The following is a 27,042-nucleotide window of genomic DNA, read 5'->3' as shown; positions in this document are numbered from 1 at the left end:
TGTGCGCAACCAAAGGGTGGATGACCTGTCCAGGAAACCTGAGTACTCTTGCACCATAGACCCGCTTCCACCCCAGACAGTTTTGCCCATCGAATCCTTCGCTGCCGTTCATGAGCCTGTGGACTTACGATCTCGGATATGGGATGCACAGCGGTGCAACGAGTTGGTAGAGCAACAGAGGGCAGAGATAGGGCCGGCCTCCCCATGGACCTTTGATGACGACCTCTTGAGGCACTGGGACAGGCTCTATGTGCCCACGGGGCCCCTCCGGGGGCTTATTCTCTCGCAGTGCCATGACAATCCGGCGGTGGGATATTTTGGCCTTTTCAAGACTCTGAACCTGGTCTCTCGTACATTTTGGTGGCCCATCTTATGATATGACGTACAGACGTACGTCACCTCTTGTGTACAGTGTCGGCAGGCCAAGTCAGTGATGGGAGCTCCTCCAGGGTTGCTTCAGCCATTGCTGACCCCAGACAGACCCAGGGGATCCATGGACTTTCTGACGGAATTGCCTCCATCTTCGGGGTTTACCACGGTCCTCATGGTGGTGGACATACTCACGAAGATGGCACATCTCATTCCATGTCAGAGATTGCCGACAGCCCACGCCACCACCCGTATGTTCATCCAGCACATCTTCTGGCTACATGGCCTACCCGATCGGGTCATGTCTGACCGTGGGACGCAGTTCACGGCCCATTTCTGGAAAGGGCTGATGAGGCTCTGGACTTCCAGATTTGTTTGTCCTCAGCGCACCATCCTGAAACCAACAGGGGGGGGCGAAGAAGGTGGTTGGGATTTTGGAGCAGTACCTGCACTGCTTCATGAATCAGCAGCAGAACAATTGGGCGAAATACCTAGCTGTGGCGGAGTTTGCATTTAACAACTCGCAGCACACCTCAACGCGGATGATGCCCTTCTTGGCTAACATCGGGTACCATCCTCGCTTCTTTCCTCTTACCCCAGTCGACTCCCCGGTCCCCGCAGTGCAGGACTTCCTTTTGGAGCTCCAAGCGGTCTACCAAGTGGTGCACCACTATCTGACTCAAGCCAAAGAGGACTACAAGAGGGTGGCGGACAGGTCTTGGCGTGCGGTGCCGGAGTTGGCTGTCACGTGTGGCTGTCCACGCGACACCTCCCATCCCATCAGCCCGCTAAGACGTTGGACCACATTTATCTTGGGCCGTTCCAGGTAGAGTCTGTCAATAACCTGGTGGCCTATCGTCTGATCTTGCCATGCTCGATGTGAGTGCACCCAGTGTTCCATCGCTCGCTCCTGATCCCTGAGCGGTCGGCTTGTCTTCTCCCCACCAACCGTCTTTGCCACAGCCGTCACCACGTGATGTGGAGAAGCAGACTACACATGAGGTTGCTCAGATCTGGGACTCGAGATGGCTAAAGGGACGATTCCAGCATTTAGTGGACTGGAAGGATGACGAGCCGGATGGGGGGACTTGGCCCGATGCGAAGGACGTACACGCTCCTGCTTTGGTGCAGGCCTACCATGCCCAATGGCCCTCGAGGCCGCACCCCGAGCATCAGACCCGGGGGAAGGGCCCTGTGGTGAGGGATAGTGATGTGGCCCAGCAGGATCCAGTTGAGCTGCTGATGGACTCAGATAGCTAGGGATCATTTGAGTCTGCCCTGGATGACATGGAGGACCGTGTGCAGGGTTCAGATTCAGAGCAGGGACCAGAGGGGCTGGTTAGCGACCAAGAGGCACCTGAGGCATGGAGCAGTGGGGAGGATCAAAGGCAGTTTGTCCCTGATGCTAGAGTGAGAAGGTCTGAGAAAAGAAAGCAGGAATTACGTAGGAAGGCTCATAGAAGATAATTCAGCACAGGTGGTTGGGGATTGGCCCCTCCCAAGAGAGCTTATAGGTGAGGCGTTGGGAGGGGACATTTGCAGGAAACAACCGTTCGAAATTAGCAGTGAAGAAAGTCAATGTCTTAGTGCCGTGTTTGAATATCTGGTTTGTTTTTCTTGTATTTTGAGTTATCTGGGCCCTCGGTCAAAGGGTTTATTATCTTGCAATTAAACAGTGGCAAACAGCCAAGCCTGTGTTTTGGCTTGTTCACAGGTGTGAAGGGGGGGGGGGGTCAGAACAGATATGGAAGAATATATTCAGACTATGTGATAACTTTTTGCTGTATAAATCTAATAATAGCTAACTGCATGGGAACACCACTTTCTTCAAATAAGAGGAACATTCTAAACATAAATTAATACTGTCGTTCTAGGATGGCATAGATGAATATTATTGCCTTAAAAGTCTGATTCACAGACTGATTTAGACTTCAATTATATTATGCTGAAGTCATTTAAATATATGGACCATAATTCAGTATGGACTCCCATTGATTGCAATCTCATTACAATTAAGCTATTCAATTGAGCTATACGTTCTTCTTTTTAAGAAGTATAATTTCCTTCTTATATATATATCTATAGGAACATTTCCATTCCTCAATGGAATAAGATTTTGCACATTTTAAAGGGACAATATTACTTAAGTAAACTGTTTATACATTGTTTAAATATTTGTTAAATCATGTTATCGGAGGGCCGAGAGTTGGACAGCTCGACCACCCTGGCTTGTTTTGGGCTCGTTTTGGCCCGCCAGGGTGGTCGGGGGAGATTGGAGGAAAAGGAGGAACGGAAGGCTGTAAACGGCCGGGGGAACAGCTGGGAAGCAATGGTGGCGGCGCGCGCAGCGCAGCGCGGCGTGAGGATTGCGCTGGCGGTGAAAAAAGGCACCGGGGAGAAGAACGAGGCACCGGGGGAGGAGAATAAGGCTGGGAGGCAATTGGGAGAGGCAGTTGGAGACGGCTGCGGCAGCGGGACGAGTGGAAAGAGTGGCGCCGCTGCCAGGGACTCCTCTGTGGTATTCTGCCGTATCCTGGCTGCTCCCATGCCCCCCCCGGGCCTTGCCGGCGCCAGCAGAAGACGCCGAATGGTTTACGATCTTGGAGAATTTTGGAGAACTTTATCCTAATCCGTGGAGAACTTTGGAGCGCCGAGTGGGGGGCCAAGGTGGAGTGTGCCCACCTGGGCGTTCTGGATGGAAACCAGGAGTGAGGGCGAAGGTATAAAACAACGGTTGGGGGTGGCCTGGAACACCGGAGGCCACTGGAGGCCCTGTTTCAGGGCCATGGATAGGCCTGAACAGTTACCTAGGCCAAGAACAACTGGGCCAAGAACGCCCCCCCCCAATCTGGAACCACCTTGGACTGTCTCCCACCTTTCTGTCATCTCTGCCATCTCTCACCACTTGAGGATATTCGATCATTCCCCGCCCCCCCCCCTCATCCAAGTACTAATCTGGACATTGAAGCCTCCTACTTCCTATTGAGACTCTAACCCCCGTTTACCAACTTTTCATTACTAGCACCCTTACCCCACTGGGTTTTTAACAATCTACTCGAGGTCAGACCTGCTCCACCTGCGGGAGGCCCCTCTCTCGCAGGCATGGCCCTTGGCTCTTTCAAGGGCCCGCCTTGATGACGGGTTCGTGGACCCCGAGAGGTGCAGGAACCGGAAGCTAAGGGGATTTTTAGTAAAATGTTTTTTATCTTTTTTAGGGGGTCCCAGGGTGGGGGGGAGGGTTAATCAGACCGGGAGGAGGGCCAGAGCCGGACAGACAGGTGAGTCCAGGAAGGACGGGGATGTGGTGGAGGGGGGGAATATAAAGGTCACTAAAGCAGAGGGTTGTCCTATTACAACGGTCGCGGGGAGGAGGGGATGCGAGGACAGGATAAGATCCCAAGGTCGGTTGGGAGACCGCGGCTGTTGGTTACGCCCGGTCGCTTGTACCAACCCCTGCAGTCTAGGTGGACAGGTCCTACAGAGCCAGGGCCTGCGGCTGATGCTTTGCAACGCAAGGTCTGTCACCAACAAGGCCCCCCTCATTAATGAGTTGATCTCAGAGGGGGAGCTAGACCTTGCAGGGATAACGGAGACCTGGTTGGGCCACGAGGGTGGTTTACCCCTCGTGGAAATGTGCCCACCGGGTTTCCGTGCATTCCATCAGCCTCGGGCCCTGGGTAAGGGTGGAGGGGTGGCGGTGGTTATGCGGGAATGTTTAGAGCCGAGGGAGTTCACTGTCCCTCAGATACCCGGGTGTGAGTCCCTTGGTGTGAACTGGGGCCCAGGGAGGCAGTGGGGCTTGCTGATTGTATACTTGGCTCCTCGCTATGCATCAGCAGCCCTGCCCGAGCTCCTCGAGCTAATCTCAGCGACGGCAGTTGAGACTCCCAGACTTTTGGTCATGGGGGACTTCAACTTGCCGTCAACGGGAGCGGCTTCCGAGGTGGCTCGGGAGTTCATGGCTTCCATGACGGCCATGGACCTGACCCAATTAGTGCAGGGCCCCACTCACGAAGGGGGCCACACACTGGACCTCATTTTTGTATCTGAACAGTGGACGAGTGATCTGGGAATAGGGGATTTAGTCATCACGCCCCTGTCATGGTCAGACCACTTATCCCCCCGGCTGGACTTCCCTGGCGCTATCCCCCACCGCGAGGAGGCGGAACCAGACTCTATAAACTGGTACCGCCCCAGGCACCTGATGGTATCTGATAGATTCCAGACGGAGCTTGGGCCAATTCCTGTAGCCTTGTCCCGCTCCCGCTCCGAGGACCTAGTGACTGCCTGGAATAGGGCGACGACTGGGGCCTTGGACCGGGTTGCGCCTTTGCGACCTCTCCTGCGGCATCGACCCACCCAGGCTCCTTGGTTTACTGAGGAGCTTAGGGTGATGAAGCGCCACAGGAGACGTCTAGAGAGCAGGTGGAGGTCCTCACGCTCCGAATCTGACCGAACACAGGTAAGAGCCTATTTGCGGACTTACCTTGTGGCAATAAGAGCGGCCAAACGTAGACACTGTGCTGCTCTTATTGCGTCCGCGGATAACCGCCCTGCCGCCCTGTTTAGGGTGACCCGCTCCCTTTTATCGCAGGGGGCGCGGGAGACACCCTTACAGGGTAGAGCAGAGGAGTTTGGAGAATATCTTCAGGACAAAATCGATCAGATCCGGAACGGGTGGGCCTCCGTCAGTGGACCAGACGAGCTGCCAACAGCGAGTCTTGAGAGACCATTCTGGGAGGAGTTTGACTCTGTTGCCCCCGAGGATTTGGACAGGTTGCGTGGACGGCTGCAACCTACCACATGTTTAACGGACCCGTGCCCCTCCTGGCTGGTACTGGCAGCCTGGGAGGTGACACGAGGCTGGCTCCTGGGCCTGGTGAACGCCTCATTGGGTGAGGGATACTTACCTACCGCCTTGAAAGAGGCGGTGGTGAGACCCTTGCTCAAGAGACCTTCGCTCGACCCAATGGAGCTAGCTAATTATCGTCCAGTCTCCAACCTCCCCTTTTTGGCAAAGGTTGTTGAGAATGTGGTGGCGCAACAATTTCCACGACACCTAGACGAATCCGACTATCTAGACCCACGCCAGTCCGGCTTCCGACCCGGGCACAGCACTGAGACAGCCTTGGTCGCGTTGGTTGATGATCTCTGGAGGGGATGGGAGTCGGAGGCACCGTTCTGCGGTGGTTCGGCTCCTACCTCTCCGACCGGAAGCAATGTGTGTTGACAGGGGGGCAGAGGTCGTCCCTGAGGCCACTCACTTGTGGGGTGCCACAGGGGTCGGTCCTCTCGCCTCTCCTGTTCAACGCATATGTGAAGCCGCTGGGCGAGATCATCCGTGGTTTTGGGGTTGAGTACCATCTTTACGCTGATGATACTCAGCTGTATATTTCAACCCCAAACCACCCCAACGAGGCTGTCGAAGTGATGTCCCGGTGTTTGGAAGCCGTCGGGGTCTGGATGGGGGACAACAGACTCAAACTCAACCCCTCCAAGACTGAGTGGCTGTGGGTACCGGCGCCTCGGTTCAGCCAGCTGACCCCATCGCTGGCCATAGGGGGCGAACAGCTGTCCCCTGTGGAGCGGGCGCGCAATTTGGGCGTCCTCCTCGATGCCCGGCTGTCAATGGAGGACCATGTGGCAGCCGTGGCAAGGGGGGCGTTCCACCAGGTTCGCCTGGTGCGCCAATTGCGCCCCCTACTGGACCGGAGTGTCCTGCGCACGGTCACTCATGCGCTGGTGACGTCTCGCCTGGACTACTGCAATGCTCTCTACATGGGGCTTCCCTTGGGACGCATCCGGAGACTGCAGCTAGTTCAGAACGCAGCCGCGCGGGTTATTATGGGAAGTACTCGTTACTCCCACGTAACACCTCTCCTGCGCGAGCTGCACTGGCTACCTGTGGCCTTTCGGGTGCGTTTCAAGGTACTGATTACCATCTTTAAAGTGCTCCATGGCATAGGACCTAGGTATCTGCAGGATCGCATCCTACCACACACGTCCCTGCGACCTATCCGCTCACACAGAGAGGGGCTCCTCCTGGTGCCGTCTGCTAGGCAATGCCAGCGGGCGACACCTAGGAGTAGATCCTTCTCTGTGATGGGCCCAACCCTCTGGAATGACCTCCCCCCAGACATTCGAACTACCACCGACCTCCGTTCCTTCCGGCAAAAGTTAAAGACTCACCTATTTCAATCAGCTGGCCTGGCACTTTCTTAGTTTTACCTCCCGGGGATCTATTCATTTTAATTGGGTTTGGGGTTTTAATAAGCTTTTAATGTATTATATTTATTATTCTATATACAGTCTTACAACCTCCTTCACCTACGTATTTAATTATTTAACTGTTTTATGTATGTATTTTATAATGCATTTTAATGACTGTACACCGCCCCGAGTCCCTTTCGGGAGAGGGGGCGGTCTATAAATATGAATAATAAATAAATAAATAAATAAATAAAATTTTAATTTGTAAGTCACTGAGTGGGCAAAGGGGTCTTTATGGTTTTAAATAATATACTTTTAAATAATTAAAAGCAATTTTAAACATAACCAGTATTCTTTAGACATATCAAGTATATTGTAAGAAGTAAATTCTTTGCAAATTCTCTTCAAGTTCTTTGTTATCAAAAACCAATAAAATACTTCAAATATGTCTTGTTTTTGCTTTAGGGAATAGCCTTGGAGAACTAGAAAATGAATGTTCCAGTTTCTCACTTAATTATCATCTATGCAAGTCTTGTTCAAAGTTTGAAGGTTGTGACCAAAAGGGGTTCAGGTAAGATGATTGTTTTTCATTTTGTCAGAATGTGTGGAAATGAAATTGCATATACAGTATGTAAATATATGTATTTGAATGTGCATTTTGATGGTGTCAAAGCAAAAAAGTGGCTTTTTGTGAAACAAAATATCCTTCTTACATGTGTTTTATATATACTACTAAACATGATCTGTTAGAAATAATTTTCAGTTGGTTAATCAATGGCAAAGGATTGGATTCTACTTCATTCATGTTTACAACAGATGTACCCATATTTTTCAGAGTATAAGACGCACCAGAGTATAAGACGCACCAAGATTTTGAAGAGGCAAATTTTAACAAAATTTTTAGCACTCTGCAGATCTCTGAAAAATGCCCCCCTTTTCATAAAAATGGGCCCTTTTTCAAAAAAAGGGGCATGCATAGCCTTTAGGAGGCTTATACAGTGCTCTTGGGGCCTGGGGGGGCAGAATTGAGCAAAAATGGGCCATTTTTGGCTCATTTCTGCCCTCCCCAGCCCTCAGGAACACTGTATAAGCCTCCTAAAGGCTATGCACAGCCATTTTGGTGATGAGGGTGGGGTTTCGAGAGGCAAAAAATGCTGTATTCAGTGTATAAGATGCACCCAGATTTTCAGCCTCTTTTTTGAGGGAAAAAGATGTGTCTTATACTCCAAAAAATATGGTATATAAATTAAAAAATAATAAGGAAAATCAAATTTATTTTAGTAGGGCTCTAATTGAGGATAAATCTTGATATTAATATTATAGGTTATAAATAGATAAAAAACAAAAATCTGTGTAAATATATAGTTGTGATGATGATGTACAAATTTTCCATTGAAGTAAAAGATTCAGTATGGCATATGTCACCCATAGTGCACCTGATGTTTGTTCTCATTGGTAGGAAGTGTTAAAATGCATAATTATTCAGTTAATGTTACTAGGATTGCATATTTAGTTATATACCTACCTACCTACCTACCTACCTACCTACCTACCTACCTACCTACCTACCTACCTACATATATATGCTGGTCTTGTTGTATTCAGGTCTTTTCCCATGTAAGATTGAGATTGTCTTGGCAATGTTTCGGCGAGGTTTCACTTGCCATCTTCAAGCTGGGTTTCGGGCTTAAAGCTTTAAGGTGCTGGAAAAGGGAGGAAGTTTGGATAAACTAATAGGAGAATAAATGTACGCATTTCAGAACACAAGAACGCAGTCAGAAAAGAAGAAAAAAACTTCCTCCCTTTATTTATTTATATAAATATATATATATATATACATACATACACACATACACTAGTTACTAATGAATTAATGATTTTGTAACCAGATGTTATTAATTGGGCTAGATTCCAATTTTTTGGCATAGATCTAGCAATGGAATTTAATTTTTTTTAATACAATATATATTGTAGAAATTAATCCAGACTATAAATGGAATCTTGTTTGAAAAGTGTTTTGTAATTCATGAATTGGTCTGCATATAATTCATGATATTGTTCTTTGCAAATATATAATATCAGATGTTTTAGTGATGTGAATAAGCTTTACAGTTTGGTTTTTTTAACACTATACTTAATTCGTAGCATGGTTTTCTGGTATTCATATCAGAAAATGATGCTGAAAGAAGAGATCTTGTGGATAGCTAGATATTTAATTTTCATATTAAGATTTATAATAGGAATTCTTCTTTTGTAGCAAATTTGCTTGTTTTTCAGGTGACTGCTTTTTGAAAGAAAGTTACCAAAGATATTAATGTCAGCAAGTTAGCATTTATATACTTCCCATTATGCATATAAAAGAATGCTTTATATCCAAAATAGCCAATCATTGTTAATCATTTTTGATAAAATAATGGATAGGCAATCTTCTAGTTATACAGATATAACTATATTTGATTTAATATCTTCAGATATTTCTAATATTACTTAGTATTTTGTATAAAGAAAAATTTTGAAATATAAATTGGGGAAGGATAAAACTTATTAAACATGAAATTAGAGGAAAACTAAAAGAAAAGCAATGAAAAAGTATAATAATATCATATCTATATATTAGAAAAATGGTATGGCCATTGTTATGTCATGAAACCATATACCATTTTATTCCATCTTCCATTGAATTATAGTTAACAGTATACAAAATTGAATTACATACAGTTGTGCACTTTGAAAAAGTTTACATTGAATTATAATCAGCATACATTTTAATAGCAAATTTGGTTTTAGAAATACTTGATTTTTGAAGGTAATTAAGAAAACAGTGAATTTTTTACCATTTGTTGAGAACTTTGTACTGGACAGACCATGCATTTTCTCCTTAGCTTCCATTTTTAGTTGTATCTCTGTTGATCAAACTATATTAATTTCACATGTATTTTAATTCCTGTAGTTATTTTCAATTGTTGGAGAATTTAATCAGACAGGGGTAAAAAATATTTCAGCATTGTCCAGCCTCTGTAATGGTGTGAGCACTTGCAAATCCATTCATGGGGATAATATGCATTGGTTCTTCTGGCTCCCTCAGGTGGAGTTCCTTACCTCTACTATTGTACATTACCAGAATACTTCTATGAGTCTTGGTCACTGCTGCCTTCCTATCTTTTATTCAAAAAGAAATTACTTTTAAAAAGCTCGTCCCAGGATTCTTGTTTTTCTGTAGATAGGAAAGTATCTTGTTGGTATTCACACTCTGTTAGAAGGAGATTATAATTTTAGAAGATATTCAAGTTACTCATAATGCAAATAACAATGAGGAAATAATTGAGAGTTAAAGATAATAGGAAAATGGGACAAAGAAAAAAATCATAAATCATGAAGATATAGTAAGTATCCATCCACACAGATACTAAAGGAAGGACAAAATAGGACTAAGATGCAATTCAACCTATAATATCAATTTTAAAATTATACTAATTCTAGTTCACATTTGCCTTAATGGTTATTTCTTTCTTATTCTCAAACCTTCCTTAAGTTTGGTGTGTGTAGTTAGCCAGTGGGAACCAGGTTTTTTTTTAATGCTTAGTTCGAAAGATAAAAAAATAAAAGTGAAATTAAGCTAATCCCCCCCCTTTAAAAGGTTATCAGAGATAATTGGCATCCCTACTTCAGACTAGTTGCTCATAGCAAGAATACTTCCCACACTTTGTCAATCTCTGTCTTACTATCTAGATTGTAAATATATAATTAAACCTTTTAGCATGTTTTCCCCATGTTCATGCAACTCAAAAGGACAAGTGAATTTAGACACCCAAGAATTATTGTGTCAAAATGTCTGTATTTATAAGTATTATGGAATTCTGGCACTTTAGGGTAGAGACTACTTTCTTACAAATATTTTTGTAAAAACTGCCTTAGAGCAGCCATCACCTACATAAAGTAAATATACTTACTGTACATGCTCCTAGAGTTAGATTCAGGGTTTGTTTTTGTTTTTTTGCTAAAGAAACATTAGGATGTATAGCTAATGTTGAATGAATGATTAAAGAATGACATATAACTATGTCACATATAAAGAATTATTTATTATTTATTTATTTATTATTCATGCTTCTAGACTGCCCCCTCTCCCAAAAGGGACTCGGGGCGGTGTACAGTCCATGCAAAATATATCAAAATACAATAAAAATTGAATATGTACAGTTGGAATGGAGGAGGTTAAAAATGGAATTAAAAGAACTGTACAAAGCAATATATATAAATATAGGATTTTGAACCCCTAAAACACACACAATAAGTTAAAAACAATACCCCTAAAATAACCAGTTAATACATTTGCCAGGAGGGACAGTTGTAATTATGCCAGGCCTGCTAATCGGAACAGGTGAGTCTTCAATTTTTGCCGGAAGGAGCGGAGGTCAGTAGTGGTTCTAATGTCGGGGGGGAGGTCATTCCAGAGGGTTGGGCCCATCACAGAGAAGGCCCTACTCCTTGGTGTCGCCCGTTGGCATTGCCTAGTGGACGGCACCAGGAGAAGTCCCTCTCTGTGTGAGCGAATTGGCCGCAGGGATGTATGTGGGAGGATGCGATCCCGCAAGTAACTAGTAATTATGTATGTATGTATGTATGTATGTATGTATGTATGTATGTATGTATGTATGTATGTCTTCTAGAAATGAAAAAAAAAAGTTTTAGCCAAAAAAATTATTCATACTGCCTGAAATTCTTTATGATTTTGTTATTAAAAAAGCAAACCTACAATATATCTATCTCTAGTTAGATGTCTTGAACATTTGAAAAGTCCCAGGCTTGTCTTAGTACCTGTATCTCTGTTATGGGATATTCTCCATAGTGGAGGAGGTAGCATCCAGGCTGGGTTGACCTTCATCCACTCATTGCAAGGACTGAGCCTGACAGTTGTTGAAACCACGCCCCTGTCGCTAGGCAAAGCCCAGTTCTGACTCAGTCCCTCAATGAGGATAGATGCATCATCGCTTTGTTCCTAGGCTGAGAGGAATAACTGTAATATTGCTTTCATGAGTACTTGGATTTAATTGATTCCTTCATGTGGGAGTGACCTTGGCTGCCTAAAGCTCATTCAGACAAGAAATTATTTAATGTGGCCAATGAATTGGCCCAGTTCCTGTTGATCCCATCAATTGACACCCCAGTGACTGCACTCTATACTTCAGCCAATATGCCCGGGACCCCAGAATATATCCTTAAAACAGAGGACCAGAAAGCAGATCTTACTCTGCAGCATGGCCACCAGGCAGTGGCATGGGTGATCTGGGCCTCAACCACTGCTTCTTTTTTCACCCGTTTTCATCCTCTGGCTTCAGGACCTGCAACAACGCATCCCCATCGCTGACACCTTGGCCCATCAAGATATCGCCAAGCTGGTGGCGGAAGTACAGTTTACATCTGATGCTACTCTCTCATCAGCCATATTCGTCTCCTGAGCAATGGCCTCTTCTATGGCATCCCGCAGGCTGTTGTGGCTCCGCCAATGGCAGGTGGACATGCGCCACAAATAGTGTTTGGCTTTGGCCCCTTTTAAGGATAAATCTCTCTTTGGGGAGGCCTTGGATCCCTTTCTCATCAAGAACAAGGAGAACAGAAAGGTCCTCCCTACGGCGCCCAAGAAAGGGTTTTCCCGCTCTGCTCCCTACCCCAGGTGGCCTTCCTTTCAGGGCCAGGATGGTTCCTTTCAGAACCAAGATTATGGTTCGTCATTTTGGGGGGGCAGACTATGGTACCCAGGGGTATAGGCAGCAGGGAGACTATAGAGAGAGGGGTCAATTGGACCGCTACGAGAGGGGTAAATCCACCAAGCGTCCCTTTCACAGTGGCGGGGGATGCTTTTACTGGCCTTTTTCACCAATCAATGGGATAGGTCCACCTCTGATGCTTGGGTTAGATCTACTGTTTGTTCAGGGCTTGCCCTTGGGTTTATCTCCAATCCCCCTAGGCTTTTCAGGGCCTGCCCATTATCAAACAACCAGACGATGTCTCATGCAAGAGGCAATTGAACATCTCTTGCATATATGGGCAGTTCAGCTGGTGCCGGCGGACCAATATGGCCAAGGTTTTTATTCCATACTTTTTGTCGTACCCAAGGCCTCGGGGGGGGGGGGGGGGCTGGAGAGCCATCCTTGATCTTAAGAAATTAAACAAGTTTATTCGTTATAAACGTTTCAAGAAGCATTCCTTGCAGACTATTTTGAGTAGCATTAGACACAGAGATTTTTTAACATCAATTGATTTAATGGATGCATACCTCCACATTCTCATCTTACCCAGCATAGGCAATTCTTACATTTTTCCTACCTTGGTCACCATTTTGAATATACAGCATTGCCCTTTGGGCTCTCCCCTGCACCTCGAGTGCTCACCAAGGTGCTTGCAGCCCTGGTCGCTGCACTGTGGGAGGTGCCTGTCAGATTACAGGCATATTTAGATGACATTCTCATACAATCTTCATTGCCTAGTCAGGCGCAAAGGGACCTTGCAACTACTATGCAAACCCTTCAGGTCCATGGGTTTTCAATTAACATACCCATCTCCATCCAACCACCAGGTTAGTGCACCTCAGTGCCTTAATTGATACCATTGATTGTAGGGTGTTCTTGTCACAAGAGTGTCAGGAATCCCTTAGGTCATTAGCAACCCAGGTTGCCAGGGAACGCAGGGATTCCTTAGCCACTCTTTCAAAATTGCTGGGCACCATGATGTCCACTATTGGGATAGTCCCTTGGGCCCGCTTGCATTCCCAACAGCTACAATGGTTTCTCTTACCGTTTCAGAAGAGACTATTAAGCTTTTCCCCGGCCAAGGTTCACATTCCTGCAGAGGTTTCCTGCTCGCTCCTTTGGTGGATGTCTCAGACCATCGCCAAGGGCCATCTATTCAAGGACCTGGACTCGTTGACTCTTACCATGGATGTCAGCCTGTTTGGCTGGGGGGCCCACCTCCAGGGGCAGATGGCTCAGGGACAGTGGGACCAGGCGGACCGGACTCACAGTATAAACTGGTTGGAGCTACGAGCGGTCCACCTGGCCCTCCGCCACTTCAAGGACACAGTGGTGGGCAAACACATCCTAGTGTTGATGGACAATATGTCAGCCAGGACACATATAAACCGTTGGGGGGACCAGATCACGTTCACTGATGCAGTTGGGACTTTGGGCCAAGAGGAACCTGCAGTCTCTCACCATGGAGCACATTTTGGGAGTGGTGAACATCCAGGGGGAATGGCTTAGCTGCGAGGTTGTGGACAGTGCCGAATGGCGCCTGTGCCCATTGATCTTCCGGGACATTATGGGCCGATTTGGCATGCTGTTGATCGATCTCTTTGCCACTCCCCACAACACTTAGCTCCCGTGGTTCTAGTCTCAGTTCCCAGCGCAGCAGTTGGAGGGAATGGATGCTCTGAGATGCCAATGGCCTCCAGGCCTCCTTAATGCTTTCCCCCCGCTTCCTCTCCTGCCCCGAGTTATCCAGAAAATCATGGGAGAGAAGGTGGAGGTGATCCTGGCTGCCCCTCACTGGCCGTGCAGGCATTGGTTTGTGGAACTGCGGACTCTTTCAGTGGACAGGCCCTGGAGGATCCCTTGGGATCGAATCGCCCTCAGCCAGGGGTCGCTGGAACATCCCGATCCTCAGTGGTTCCAGTTGACCACCTGGCGCTTGAGCGGAGCGTCCTGAGGGAAGAAAATTTCTCCTCCAGGGTCATCTGGATGATCCAGGCTGTGCAACACCCATCCACTGAACAAATTTATGATTCCACTTAGTGATCCTTCTGTTCCTGGTGTGCTGGTATGACTTTGGACCCCATGAGGGCCACCATTCCGCACATCCTGGAATTTCTCCAGGATGGTTTAGATAAGAGTTTGGCCATTAACACCATCCAATGGCAATTGGCAGTCATCTCTTCCATTTTGACTTGTGGGGGTTCCCCGTCACTGTCCCAACAGCCCATGGTGCATCATTTTCTCAAAGGGGCATCCAATCTTAAACCACCAGCGGTGCACAGATATTCATCATGGGATTTACCCAGGGTTCTGGATGCTCTTACATCAGCCCCATTCGAACCCCTTCGGGAGATTTCTCTTAGGTGCTTATCTTTGAAAATATCCTTCCTGGTGGCCATCACCTCTGCCAGGAGGCTCTCAGAACTACAAGCACTATCGATCAGAAAAGACCTGTGCGTTTTCCATTCGGACAGTGTGGTGCTACAGCTGGATCCCTCCTTCATGCCCAAGGTGTGCTCTGTTTCCAACGAGCACAGGAACTGGTGTTACCCAATTTCTGTCCCCATCCTGCTCATCCCTTGGAACACAAGTGGCACACCTTGGACGTGAGTAGGGCTCTAAAGATCTATGTGGAAAGGACTCAGCCCTTTCGTTCCTCAGAGTCACTCTTCGTATCTTTCCAGCCATCTTCTCTGGGCAGGAAGGTCTCGTCCGCCACCATAGGCAGCTGGCTGTGGGCCTGTATAGCTACTGCATATCAATCCCACTCTGTTCCAGTTCCATGCAGATTGACCACACATTCTTCAAGAAGCGCTGCTGTTTTAGCAGCCTGGGCGGCCCAGGCTTCCTTGGCGGAGATTTGTAGGGTGGCTACATGGGCTACTCCGTCCCCCTTCATCAAAAATTATAAGTTGGATGCTTTTGCATCTGCGGATGCAGCCTTCGGCCGAAGGGTGCTTCAATCGGTCTACAGGACTGGCACTCTGCAGAACCAGTTATAATCCCACCCGAGGGATGAATGCAGCTTTGGTAAATCCCAGCCTGGATGCTACCTCCACCACTATGGAGAAAGGGCGTTGGTCCTTACCTGAGACACCTGTTCTCATAGGATGGAGGTAGCATCCAGCCCCTCCCAGGGCATGACTGGTTCCTTTATTCAGGTTTTTACATGTAAGGTTCTTTTGTCTCATTGCGGTTTTATATTACGTAAGCTTCTTTTATGACTGACTTTGGCTTTAGACATCTATATAGGACTTATCTTCATCGGATGATTGACTTTTGATGTACTGGACTTCTGAAAGCGATGATGCATCGAGTCTGATTTCCTTTGTCGGAACTGGGCTTTGCCTAGTGACAGGGGTGTAGTTTCAACAACTGTCAGGCTCGGTCCTTGCAATGAGTGGATGAAGGTCAACCCAGTCTGGATGCTACCTCCACCCTATGAGAACAGGTGTCTCAGGTAAGGACCAACACCCTATTTAAAAGGAAATTTATTTATCTATTTCTTAATTTCTGCATCAAATGATTAGTATATTTGCCTATATGAGCCAAAACGGTAGAAAAATGTAGACTCATGAGACGTTTCTATTTTTCTGCTTCACTTTTATTTCATAAAAACTGAATTTCTTTGAAGCAATTCAAAACACAGTTTGTTTATTTAAAAACAGAAATTGTTAGTTCCTTCTCTATTAGGGTAATGGTGCTTTGGAATGAAGTTAAAACAAAATATAATTGGATACATTTCTGAACTTTATTTAATATTAAAGTTTGTTGTTATTTAAACAGAGTCACATGATACTTTGAGGACAAATATGAGATAAAATTATGCATTCATGACTCTATATTTTTAATTAAACTATAATACCCTTCCTAACAAAATAATAATGCATCATGTGCAGTCCAAAGGCATAGACACAATATCTATGCTCCTGTGGAGTAATGTGCTCTAATGGGGTACTGTTGTCATATTAACCAAAAAAACGAACAAACACTATTCTATATTTGCTACCCATTGCCATAACAATTCTGGAGACCATGTCTATTTTTAGTGCCATGTTAAAACTATTTCCATATCATCCTTGTGAAATAAAAGCATTGATACTTCTAAAATTGTTTTTCCCCTTTGCTGAAGAAGTGAAAGGGGGGGGGGGGAGGATTCAGTTGTGGCTTTGTTGACCGATGAAATCAGCATTTCTTTTCAAAGTAGAAACATTATTATACATTTGTCCTGACAGAGAATGAATGTTAGAACTGGATTTGAAAGCATAAAACTTGTTTAGAAGAACTATTTTGTATTTTTTTGAATGAAATACATTGAAACAAGACAAATCTGTACCTGGGAATAAAGGAAAAAGCGACTTAAGGGAAATTTCAGCTATTTCACAGGTCTTTACCTTTAATTGTAATAAGCGGATTTATTACATCATCCTTGTTTCTATGGTAGAATAATATTTCTGCCAGTGTTTCTATACTGGAGATTTTTCACGATTGTTTTAATTGCTAGCATTTACTGGGATTCTGTTTTAGTTCCTGGCCTTGCTGATTAGGGCTGAAATAATTCCTTGGAAAAAAATTCCTGATTCTCTTGGTATTCATTATTTATTCATATTAATCATTAATATTTACTGAGGAGTTAGTTCCTCAATAGAGAAACTCTATAGAATGTAGCCTTGGAGAGGTATGCTGTAGAGTGCTAATTGTGTTGTGAGCAGGACTTATTCTCAGGGGATCAGCACCAACATACATTATGTCAACAAATGTTTCCTATATGAGTTCAATAAATGTGAATTCCTATACTGAACTTGTTTGTAGAGAGGCTGTTTAATAACGTCTTGAAAGAAAATGTTCTTCATGATAATTTTCTCTATGTATATTCTATACTCAAGAGTAATGTAACATGTAAATCAGTGATTATTTTACTCTGATTAACTTGTGATGTTTGATTCTTTCTTTTTCCACGTCTTTCTCTTTTCACAGATAAACTCTTCATCAATTACAATTGAAATAAATTTCCATTAATACCTTCTTCATATATAAGATTGCATGCATATTAATAATTAGTTCTAATTATTATTGTGATAAAAATGTTTTTATTTTGGAAAAAGCAACTTGCTTGTTATTAAATTAACAATTAACTGTGTCCAACTTCCAACAGGATAGACTATTATAAATTCAGAGATTTAAACTGGCTAGTGAGAATCTGGGAGTAGAGACCTTCAAAGATGAGGGTGGAAAAGATTCTGCTGTAAGAAAAGTTATCATCTCTCCAAGATCCAGTTAAGAACAATCAGTGAGGTGGTCCCTCTTTGAAGTGAATGTATTATGGATGCTTCTGCAATAGGCCAAGATATAAAATTATAATTGATGAAATATGCTGTTATAGGCATGCAAAGAATCATATGGCTCACAAATTACTACTACTTTTTATTAGTTTCTCATCCAATGCTAAAAAAAGTTTTTAAAATATCTCCTTAATGACATATAAGAAAGTAGTTTTTATATTGCTTGTGAGGGTGGATATTTAATACAGCATGTTTAATAGACATTATTATAATATTTCCTACTTATGCAACAGTACATGAAGGGGAATATTGATGGCCTTTTCATTTTGAAATCGCACAACATTTATCAAGTTTAGAGTATGTATTTTATTCCATAGATTTTGTCAGTATTGGCAATATTTTCCTTCTGCTCCTTCTAGGTAGTGAAAGGCCCTATTTTAAAAGCAGAAAGGAAACTTGTGGTGGTGACATTAACAAATAACTATGGCTCTTATTTATGTTTAGCCAACTTTATTGAAGTGAGTTCTAAATAGCTTGGTTCCCAAGGTTTCTCTGAAGGTATCTTGTTGTACAGTTCAAATTAATCTGTAAATGAAAATAAAAACAAATGTACTACTTGGTGGGCATATATTTTACATCTCTACCAATTTAGAAATATTTTGTTAAACTCAAACATGGTAATTTTGTCTTGCTACATTTTAGAAAGAGTCTATATTAAATTTATTATATTCCTCCTTCAGATCAGGCCACTAAACACCTATTATACAGGAGTATGATTTGTTGGTAATGGAGAGTTGACATATTAATCAATTCCCTCAGCCTGAAGCGCAAGTCTCTCCCTTGCAATCCAATTTGATGAGGAACAAAAATGTAACAATCTTTCTAGAACGTCTAGTTCCCCCCCCTTTTTGACATTTCTCTAAATACCTTTTTCCTTTAAGCTGGTTTTTCTATTAGCAATGTGTGCAATTTTGCTTAACCCACAATTCTTGCTTTCTGGGAACTTAGATGTATAAACATAAGAAACCAAAACAAGCAATTTATTTGTAGATTATGTGCAAGCTCTTGTGGTTAAAACTGCCAACTAGCTTGACTTTGGACCTGCAAACATTTTCTATCTTTTTCTTATAATTCTAAGTCCTATTGCTGTGATGGAGAACCTATGGCACACATCCTGGAAGTGGCACGCAGAGCCATCTCTCCGGGCATGCGAACCTTTGCCCATTGCTTTTCCAGGTTCCAGCACACCGGCCAGCTGGTTTTCCCACCCACATACGTGTCAGAAACCAGAAGACCAGGAGGCTGGTGTGCATGTGCGGGCCAGAAACTGGAAGGTATTCTTCCAAGCACGTGCTCATGTGCACTGGGCAGCTGCTCTTCCGGTTTCCGGCATGCTTGCACGCAGTACCGAAAAAGTTCGCCAACACTATCCTATTGCATTTCTTAGTACTAGGTCCCTAAAATGTATGATACCTGCAAAAACAATATTTAGCTATTATTGCTTTTCTTACATTGAGATAATACTGAATTTGTAAAATGATAGCTAATTGCATTTTAATACCTGATTCCCCTCAATTAAGATTATTTCTGTTTTCAGCTTTTCCTAGATACAAGGGCAGCAAGGCCTTCTGACTTAAACTTGATGCAATCTGCATATTGATTACATCGTAATCCTTAAGCTTGAACTGAAGTGTCTTTCACTACAATTTTTCCCTGTAGACTTCCATAAATAATGAATCATGAACGTGAGATAAGGATTTTAATATTAATACACTAATGAGTTTCTTTATGTGAAAGCCACTTACCTAAAATGACAATGGCTTGTTTCACAGCAGGGAACGACTCAGCAAATATTTTTGTGCCTTTTCTAAAAGGTCTCAGCCTAACAAAATTAGTATTTAGATATAAAGACACTGATTATTGTTATACAGGTTTATACAGTGTGTAGTGTAGTGTATGAATTTAAATCTGACAAAATTCTCAGGTACTCATGCCATCAAACCCATGATCCATATTTTTTCTGAAGGTGTTATATGAATAGAGAGATACATTCTATACATACATATGCAATATTTATTATTTTTTTAGAGATAGCTCTTACAACTCTGTAAAAGCCTCAAATGAAGGCTATAAAGAGAAAGGAATGATCAAATTATTTTATTTTTCACTTAAAAATGTAGCTAAAAGATAATTCACCAAATTGTGGATTTTTCCTCCTGCCTCCTTTTATGATAGCAAAATATTCTTGCCAATACTTGAAGAGGAAAACATTATAAATAAACTGCTTAAACTCCATTCAAATTTATACTCTCCTACTGTGGCAGGAAAACTTTTTACTTGAATCATATTGACCTGATTAATTTTGTACATATCTAAGGCAGTGGGTGACTTCACATAGTGAGTGGTATGTGAATTATGTGGATTGATTCAAAAAGTCATAGATGTTATGTGAAAAACTCATTTTTGTTTGATACAATTATAAGAAAACATTTTCATGATGTATACAAAGATAGCAAACTTTTCAAATAATCAGATTGGATAGCTTCTGTTAATCTAAACAAATCCTGTGTGATTGACATTGCATTGCAGACAGAATATCAATACATATATTGTCTTGTGGACACAGCATCTCACAAAGTTCACTCCTCACTGCTATGAATATTGGTGTATTCACAGTATAGTGAATGTCTTAGTATTTGTTTTATAGACCAAGTTCTTATTGAAGGGAAATATAAATTATTTTATCTTACTATAGTGTGTTGAAAAGCAGCTGAAGATAGATTGAAATAATTATCAAATGTGTACTAAGAGTGTACACATGCAGAATGTATTGATTCTAGTGGATGTACCATATTTTTCAGGGTATAAGACACACTTTTTCCTCCCTAAAAGAGGGTGAAAATTTGGGTGCGTCTTAACACTGAATGAAGCCCCACCCACCCGCTGGCCCCCACCCTTTGGCCTCTGTCTCCCACAATTTATCTCCTTGCAGCAAACGGGGAAAATGGGCTTTGCAGAGGTAGCAATAGGCTACGGCAATCCCTGCAGACTGAAACAGCTGATGATCAGGAGGCCCATATTGAAATTGAAAATGAAACTTGCTGTTTGCTTCATGACAAACAGCATCATATTTATTCTAATTTCCCATTATGTCAGCCCTTCAAGGTAATCCAGACATAAAACATCAACCATGATTATTACTTCCTTTCGTATAAGGTTACAATAACAAATCTTGCAAGTCTGAAAGCATCTTTCACTTTCCTTCCATAGGTGTGGGGCGGTCTTTCCTAAACAGGTGTGGGGCAGTCTTTTATAAGAAATTTTCTCCACTCCCATCCCTCCCCAAAATGACTCAAATTTCATTTCTCAGACCATTGTCTAGGGTGTGGCTCATCTTCCCTGTCTCCCAAGGTTTACACATTAATTATTTACAGTATCAAAGACCCTTCATCCATCTGCCATGGTGAGTCCAAATAGCAAGAACATTCTAGAATTCAACTTACAATCAGGCTGATTTTGTGCAATTTTTATAGCTTAATTTAGACATCAGTAAAAAAAGTTTTTATTTTAATGAGGATTAAATGTACAGTAGGCATTTACATCTGCTACAACAAAAAGGGGACATATTTATCTAATTGGTGTTATAGCAAGAATTTTGTTATAACCTGCAAGAGAAAATAGGAAGAGCTTGCTTGTCTGAGTAGCTTCTTGTTAATTCAAAGATAGAGATCAATATCTGAATGGAAAGCATTGTTTGAGAAGTCCAGGTCTTTGTTTAGGTGTTTAACAACAAACTTTATTATTACCATGATGTTGCTTTTCAACAACAAAAGTTTTTTTTTCTTGGCACATCTCCCATGTAGAATTAATTTATACATCTTCTTTTTAATGATAGATTCTTTGACATTAGTGGCAAGAATAAACTATAGATAACTGTAGATTACATAATGAAATTCTGTAGATTTTAGAGATTTCTCTCAGCATCTTGCATTTTGTTCTCAGGCTGAACTTGCTGGGATGGCCTGACCTGGGCAAGATGGCAGTTCTTTTAAATATTCTCCATTTGTAAATGACCTGATGATTGACCTTCAAATGTTTTGCAATCTTTTTAAATCCCTCCCCATATTCCTGAGGAATATGAATCTATATTCTTCTTTATGAGGGGTTCATAGAGCTCTTTTGCTCTAGCCATAATATAATACATACTGTATTTTTCGGACTATAAGACACACCAGAATATAAGATGTGCCAAGATTTTGAAGAGGTAAATTTAAAAAAATGTTTTGCTCTCCCTGGCCCCCAGGACCAGTCTATAGACCTCCCAAACCCTCTGCACACCCCTTCCTGAGCTGTAACTAAAAAGGAACTCCCACCTGACGTACAGAACTCCTGCCTGTCACATGGCAAATGTCCTTGACCACCTGGACCTGGAAGGCTCAGCCTTGAGAAAAGGCAGGTTGTTAAAGGCAGGTTCCCTAAATTGCTGTCACAGGACAATTTCCACTCGCACGGGGTGGGGGGGAGATTGTGCTGTGATTGCAAAGCCTGGGGGGAGGCAGTGTGTGTGTGGAGGAGGCTACTACACTGTGCTGTGGGCTTTCAGAAATTCCAGACGGGCTCGATCTTCCTAAAGATTAAGGCTTTTATTGATCTCAAATCAGCTTTTCTGTATACCTTCCATGGCAGGGCAGGACTAAACATCTCTCTCTCCACGCTTTATTTTTCTTCCCCTTCCCTCAGACTGCCGGCGACACAGAGTCATTTCACCCAAGGAGCAGCAGTCAGCTCACTTGGAGCTGAGCCACCTGGGCAGCCAGCATTGCTGCCTGTTGTGTGAGCTGAGCATTTTCAGCATGAAGCGGCTCGATTTTAGATTCTATGTAAATCTGCTTTAAAAGGCAGGAAACGAACTGTTCTGTCCTGGCCTCTAAATTACACTGATACCGGCTTGGCTGTCTGCCACGACTAAGAAGGGAGATAAACCATCCCTTGGCTAGAAGCCCAGACAAATAATCTCTATGAAAAACAAAACTAACGGAACTCACAGAATTCTTCAAACTTTAAACTGAGATGGTAACTGTTGTTTCCTGCAAAATTCCCCTCCCATCGCTCCACCTATAAGCTCTCTGGGAGGGGCCAATCAGTCCTATTTCTTTCTGCGAGCCTGTTTCCACAGCTGCTGCCTTCTCCTATCAGCCTCCCCCTGTTCTCCCTCACTGCTCCCTGGCTCAGATGCCATCTGGTGGCCAACAGGACTCTCTAGTCCCTGCTCTGACTCTGAACACCCCCCAGAGTCTTCCTTAGCCTCCAGGGCAGTCCCATAATGTTCATCACTGTCAGATTCCACCAACAGTTCATCCGGCCGCTGCTGGGCCACATCAGTACTTCAACAATGAAAATATAATCAAACTAAATCTAGTACTTAAATTAGACGGATTCTTTCCAGATCCTCTTTAACACAGTTCTAATTATTTGCACCTGCTCCAGTTATCTGATTCTAATTTTGGATACATGAGATAGCAATAAATTTTCCACATTTGCATTTATGTCTATTTAAATCACACAATGAGCTACAAAATGTAAATAGTGCATGATGTTTTTTATATATATGTTTCTTGGTATATCAATATCATTGAAATGAAGATCAAAACTCTGTATATTGAAAAAGTCTGGAAAAGTCAAAAATTTCAGGGTCATGTAATTAGTTTTTTATATAATTTAGTCTTGTAGACTGTAGACCTAAATTCATTTAAAGTAAAAAAGTGGATTTTTAATATAACTTTATCAAACCGTCTTAAAAAAGAAGCTCTCTGTCTTCTGAAAAAGGTAATACAAAAGACATATTAAGTAGTTTCACCTTGTCTCATATTACTATAATTCAAAATTCAGTTAATTCAAAGACATTAGAAAAGAATTAGAGATAAGTCAGAGAAAATCAGAAAATTTCCTAGAGTAATAGTGAGGTAGCAAACTATTCAAAGATCACAGCCACCAGAAATAATAAAAGTTACCTTCAGATTGATTACATTTCCAAAATTCCTTTGAAATTCTTTATCTTTGATAATTTTATCAGGAGCTAAATACAATCAATATACCATTTTTATTTTAAAAAACCCTTTCAAATTATAATTCAAAATAATTTTCAGACCTTGTCTACACATATGTTCCCATTGATCAAGCATATTATAATTGCCAAAGTTTGTAGTCTATTTAACTACCCTATTTTTGGAGTATAAGATGCTCCAAAGACACTAGCTTTTGAGGAGATAACAAGGGGGGGGGGGGAAATCTACCTCTACCTTCCAGCAATTTGCCTCCTTGCAGCAAACAGTAAACAGTACAGACGATATATACTGTTTGTGATGTTACATTTCAGACTATATTTGTACAGATCAGGGGTGGGTTTCAAAACTTTTTACCACCTATTCTGTAGTCATAGCCTATTTTGTGGCTGTGACTTGGCAGAAGTGTGACTGGGTGGGCATGGCCAACTTGATGTCACTCACCAGGAGATGTCATGGATTGGGTAAAATGTGATGAAGCTCACTTAACAACGCTCTTGTTTAGCAACCAAAATTTTGGGCTCAATTGTAGTCATAAGTCAAGAATTATCTCTGCCTTCCTCTACATGGCAGTCTTGTCCTAGTAAACTCCTTCTCCTTTGTGGCAATTTTCATCTCTGTTAGAGGCACCAAAATAATCCAGGCAATGTAAGGTTTCTTGCTACAGCAGGGGGTTGGACTAAATGACCTCTGAGTAGACTTCTAGCCCTAAATTGCTGTGCTGTTTTTCTTTTTTTCTTTCCTTCTCTCTTTCTTTCTTCTTTCTCCTTCCTTCCTTCCCTCCCTCTGTGGGAAGCAACCCCCCCACACACAAATAACTGCTGAATATCACTTTGCAAGCCGAGCTGCTTTTCAGTTTAAAGCAGGATTCCAAAGTTTGCAGCTTTAAGACGTGTGGACTTCAACTCCCAGAATTCCACAGCCAGGCATGCTCAGTTTCAATTTAAAACAACATTTGTTTTTCTCCTTTGCTGAATCTTCCCAAAAGTGAGTTTCCTTCCTTCTTTCTTTCACTTTCTTCCTCCCTCCCTCCCTCCCTCCCTCCCTCCCCCCCTCTCTCCCTCTTACTTTTTAAAGCTTTTCCCCGCTTGCCTGAACCAGCAGGGTGAAAAACTTTTTTTAAAAAAAGCTTCTGATGAAGCTTCTGATGAGAGAACAGGTTTGGAGGTGTGGCCAAGCCACCATTTTTACTACCAGTCCTATCCGGTATGCCAGATTTTCACTACCTCTTCTGATATACCAGACCGTATAGGGAGGAACCAGTGGTGGGTTGCAGGCGGTACGCCCCAGTACGGGCATACTGGAACATGCCCGGAGCACCGGGTACCATTCCAGTATGGTGCTCTGGAGGGCCCACCTGCCCGCCCGAGCTCCTTATCTGTCCTTTAAAGCCTTCGGTGCGTCCGCACACGCTCATGGAGCGTACAGCACCTGCGTGACACTCCACTGAGCAGCTGGAGCATCAAGGAGGCTTGCGGAGGCATCGCTGGCAGGTATGATGCGTGGGCGCGCTGCGTGCGTCCATGTGGACGTACCGGTTGGAACAGGATCCAGAACCCACCACTGGGAGGAACTCACCTCTGGTACAGATGCTATTAAAATAGATGTGGCTTTCTGGAAGTATACGTTATTCTCTGCTACACATTTAAAAGAAGATACAATAGTACTGGACCTCTTCAGATCAAGAATTTTTAAAAAAAACTTCTTCATTTTGTTAAGTTGTCTAGAACAATAATAAAGCAGTCTTTTAAAAATAAGTCTAATACTTTGAACATTCTACAGGCATTTATTAACTTACTTCCTTGCAGCAAACAGCCTATTTCAGTTTAGCCTGATTAGAAGAAGAAAAAATCTGCCTCTGCCTCCCAGCAATTTGTCCCTTGCAGCAAACAACAAACAGCCCGTTTCACTTACGATCTGCTGTTTAAGGTTGCAGAGATTGCCATAGCCTATTGGCGCTTCCACAAGCCCCATTTCCCCATTTGCTGCAAGGAGGTAAATTGCTAGGAGGCAGCAAAAGGGTGGGTTGGCAGGGCTACATTCTGTGTATAAGATGCACCCAAATTTTCACCCTCTTTTAGGGGAGGAAAAGGTGCATCTTATACACAGAATACAGTATATAGTCAGACATTCATCTTCAAGATTTAAGGGCTATTCTTGGGCTAAGCATTTTGTTGTGTCCCTAGGCAAAGTCTCTATTCTTCCAAACAAATTGAGAAACATGCCTCTGCCCTCAACCTCTTCCAAAGCATACAGTAACTTCATTAGCTTACATATAATTCTTAAATATAGCAGTTTTCAATGTATGTATACAGATCTCAGTTGCTAGCTTCTATGCTCCATTAAGATAAGTCAGAAGATTTTATTTGCAAATATAAATTACCCTTTAAAATAATTGTGATGGTTTATGTCCCTTTTAAAAAACTGTGCTGTGCTCAAATTAGTCCAATATTCTGATATGTATTGCCTTGTTTTTTAATTTGGTCAGAAACATATAATCAATATGTTTTGATCATCTCATGTGTGGATTAATGATTTTAAACTATATCTGCTGCAGGCTAATCTGTTTAATTTGGCAAACAGAGTTCATTTAATCTCTATGACTGTAAACACAATATACTAAAATGGCATCAATCTTAAGAGATCCTGTTAGCTCTGGCATTGCTAGAATAATCTGGGAGAAACAGAGTCATTGCTTATAGGTTGAAAAAGACATCAACTTGTTGAAAGAAATGTGCTTCTGGGTTCAGTTCCAAGTGGGGAAAAACACTGGAAACACTGGAAACATAGAGGCTGCTTGGAAAGATGGTTTAATGGTGGACAGGATCACATGGCTTGAGCTCCTGAACAGTAAAGGGGGATCATATGCTTCAAGATGTTGGATGAAGAAGAAAAAGGGCTAAGATGCTAAAAGTCCCTGATTTTATGCCTTTTCTGGCCTTTGATCTTGATCTTGTATTCTGATTGGTTGTCAGGCTCCCTTGGTGCCATCCAGGAGCAACTTTGTAAGCTTTGAGTCCAAGTTTGGTTGCCTTGCTGGCTGATGTAATTTTCCCAGGTGCCTTGTGGTTTCTGTAGAGCAGTGATGGCGAACCTATGGCACCTGTGCCACAAGTGGCACGTAGAGCCATTTGTCAGGGCACGCGAGGCGCTGCCCTGTCAGCTGAGTTCACCTTTTAAAAAGCCATTTTTCGCCCTCCCCAGGCTCCAGAGGCTTTATAGGCACCTGGGGAGGGCGAAAAGAGCCTCCCCCGCCCCCGGGAGGCCCTCTGGAGGCTTCAGTGACCATCCGGAGGTTTCCCTGAAGCCTTCAGAACGCTTAAAACCACCCTCCGAGTAAACCGGAAGTGACTTCCGGTTTGCTCGGAG

General features: G+C 43.2%; 1 protein-coding gene across 2 annotated transcripts in view; it reads left to right on the top strand.

Annotated features, from left to right (window-relative positions):
- IL1RAPL1 (interleukin 1 receptor accessory protein like 1) overlaps nt 1-27,042 on the top strand; it is a 1,014,047-nt gene that overhangs the window by 259,525 nt on the left and 727,480 nt on the right. For both annotated transcript variants that reach the window (XM_081950467.1, XM_081950466.1), the window contains exon 2: nt 7,045-7,150. In XM_081950467.1, coding sequence (XP_081806593.1) covers nt 7,069-7,150 — 82 coding nt within the window. In that variant the 5' untranslated portion in view covers nt 7,045-7,068. The remainder of the gene's footprint in view (nt 1-7,044; nt 7,151-27,042) is intronic.

Source organism: Natrix helvetica (genome assembly GCF_964273705.1).
Source record: "Natrix helvetica genome assembly, chromosome: 4".
Taxonomy (NCBI): Eukaryota; Metazoa; Chordata; class Lepidosauria; order Squamata; family Natricidae; genus Natrix; species Natrix helvetica.
This window is presented reverse-complemented; position numbering and strand designations above follow the sequence as displayed.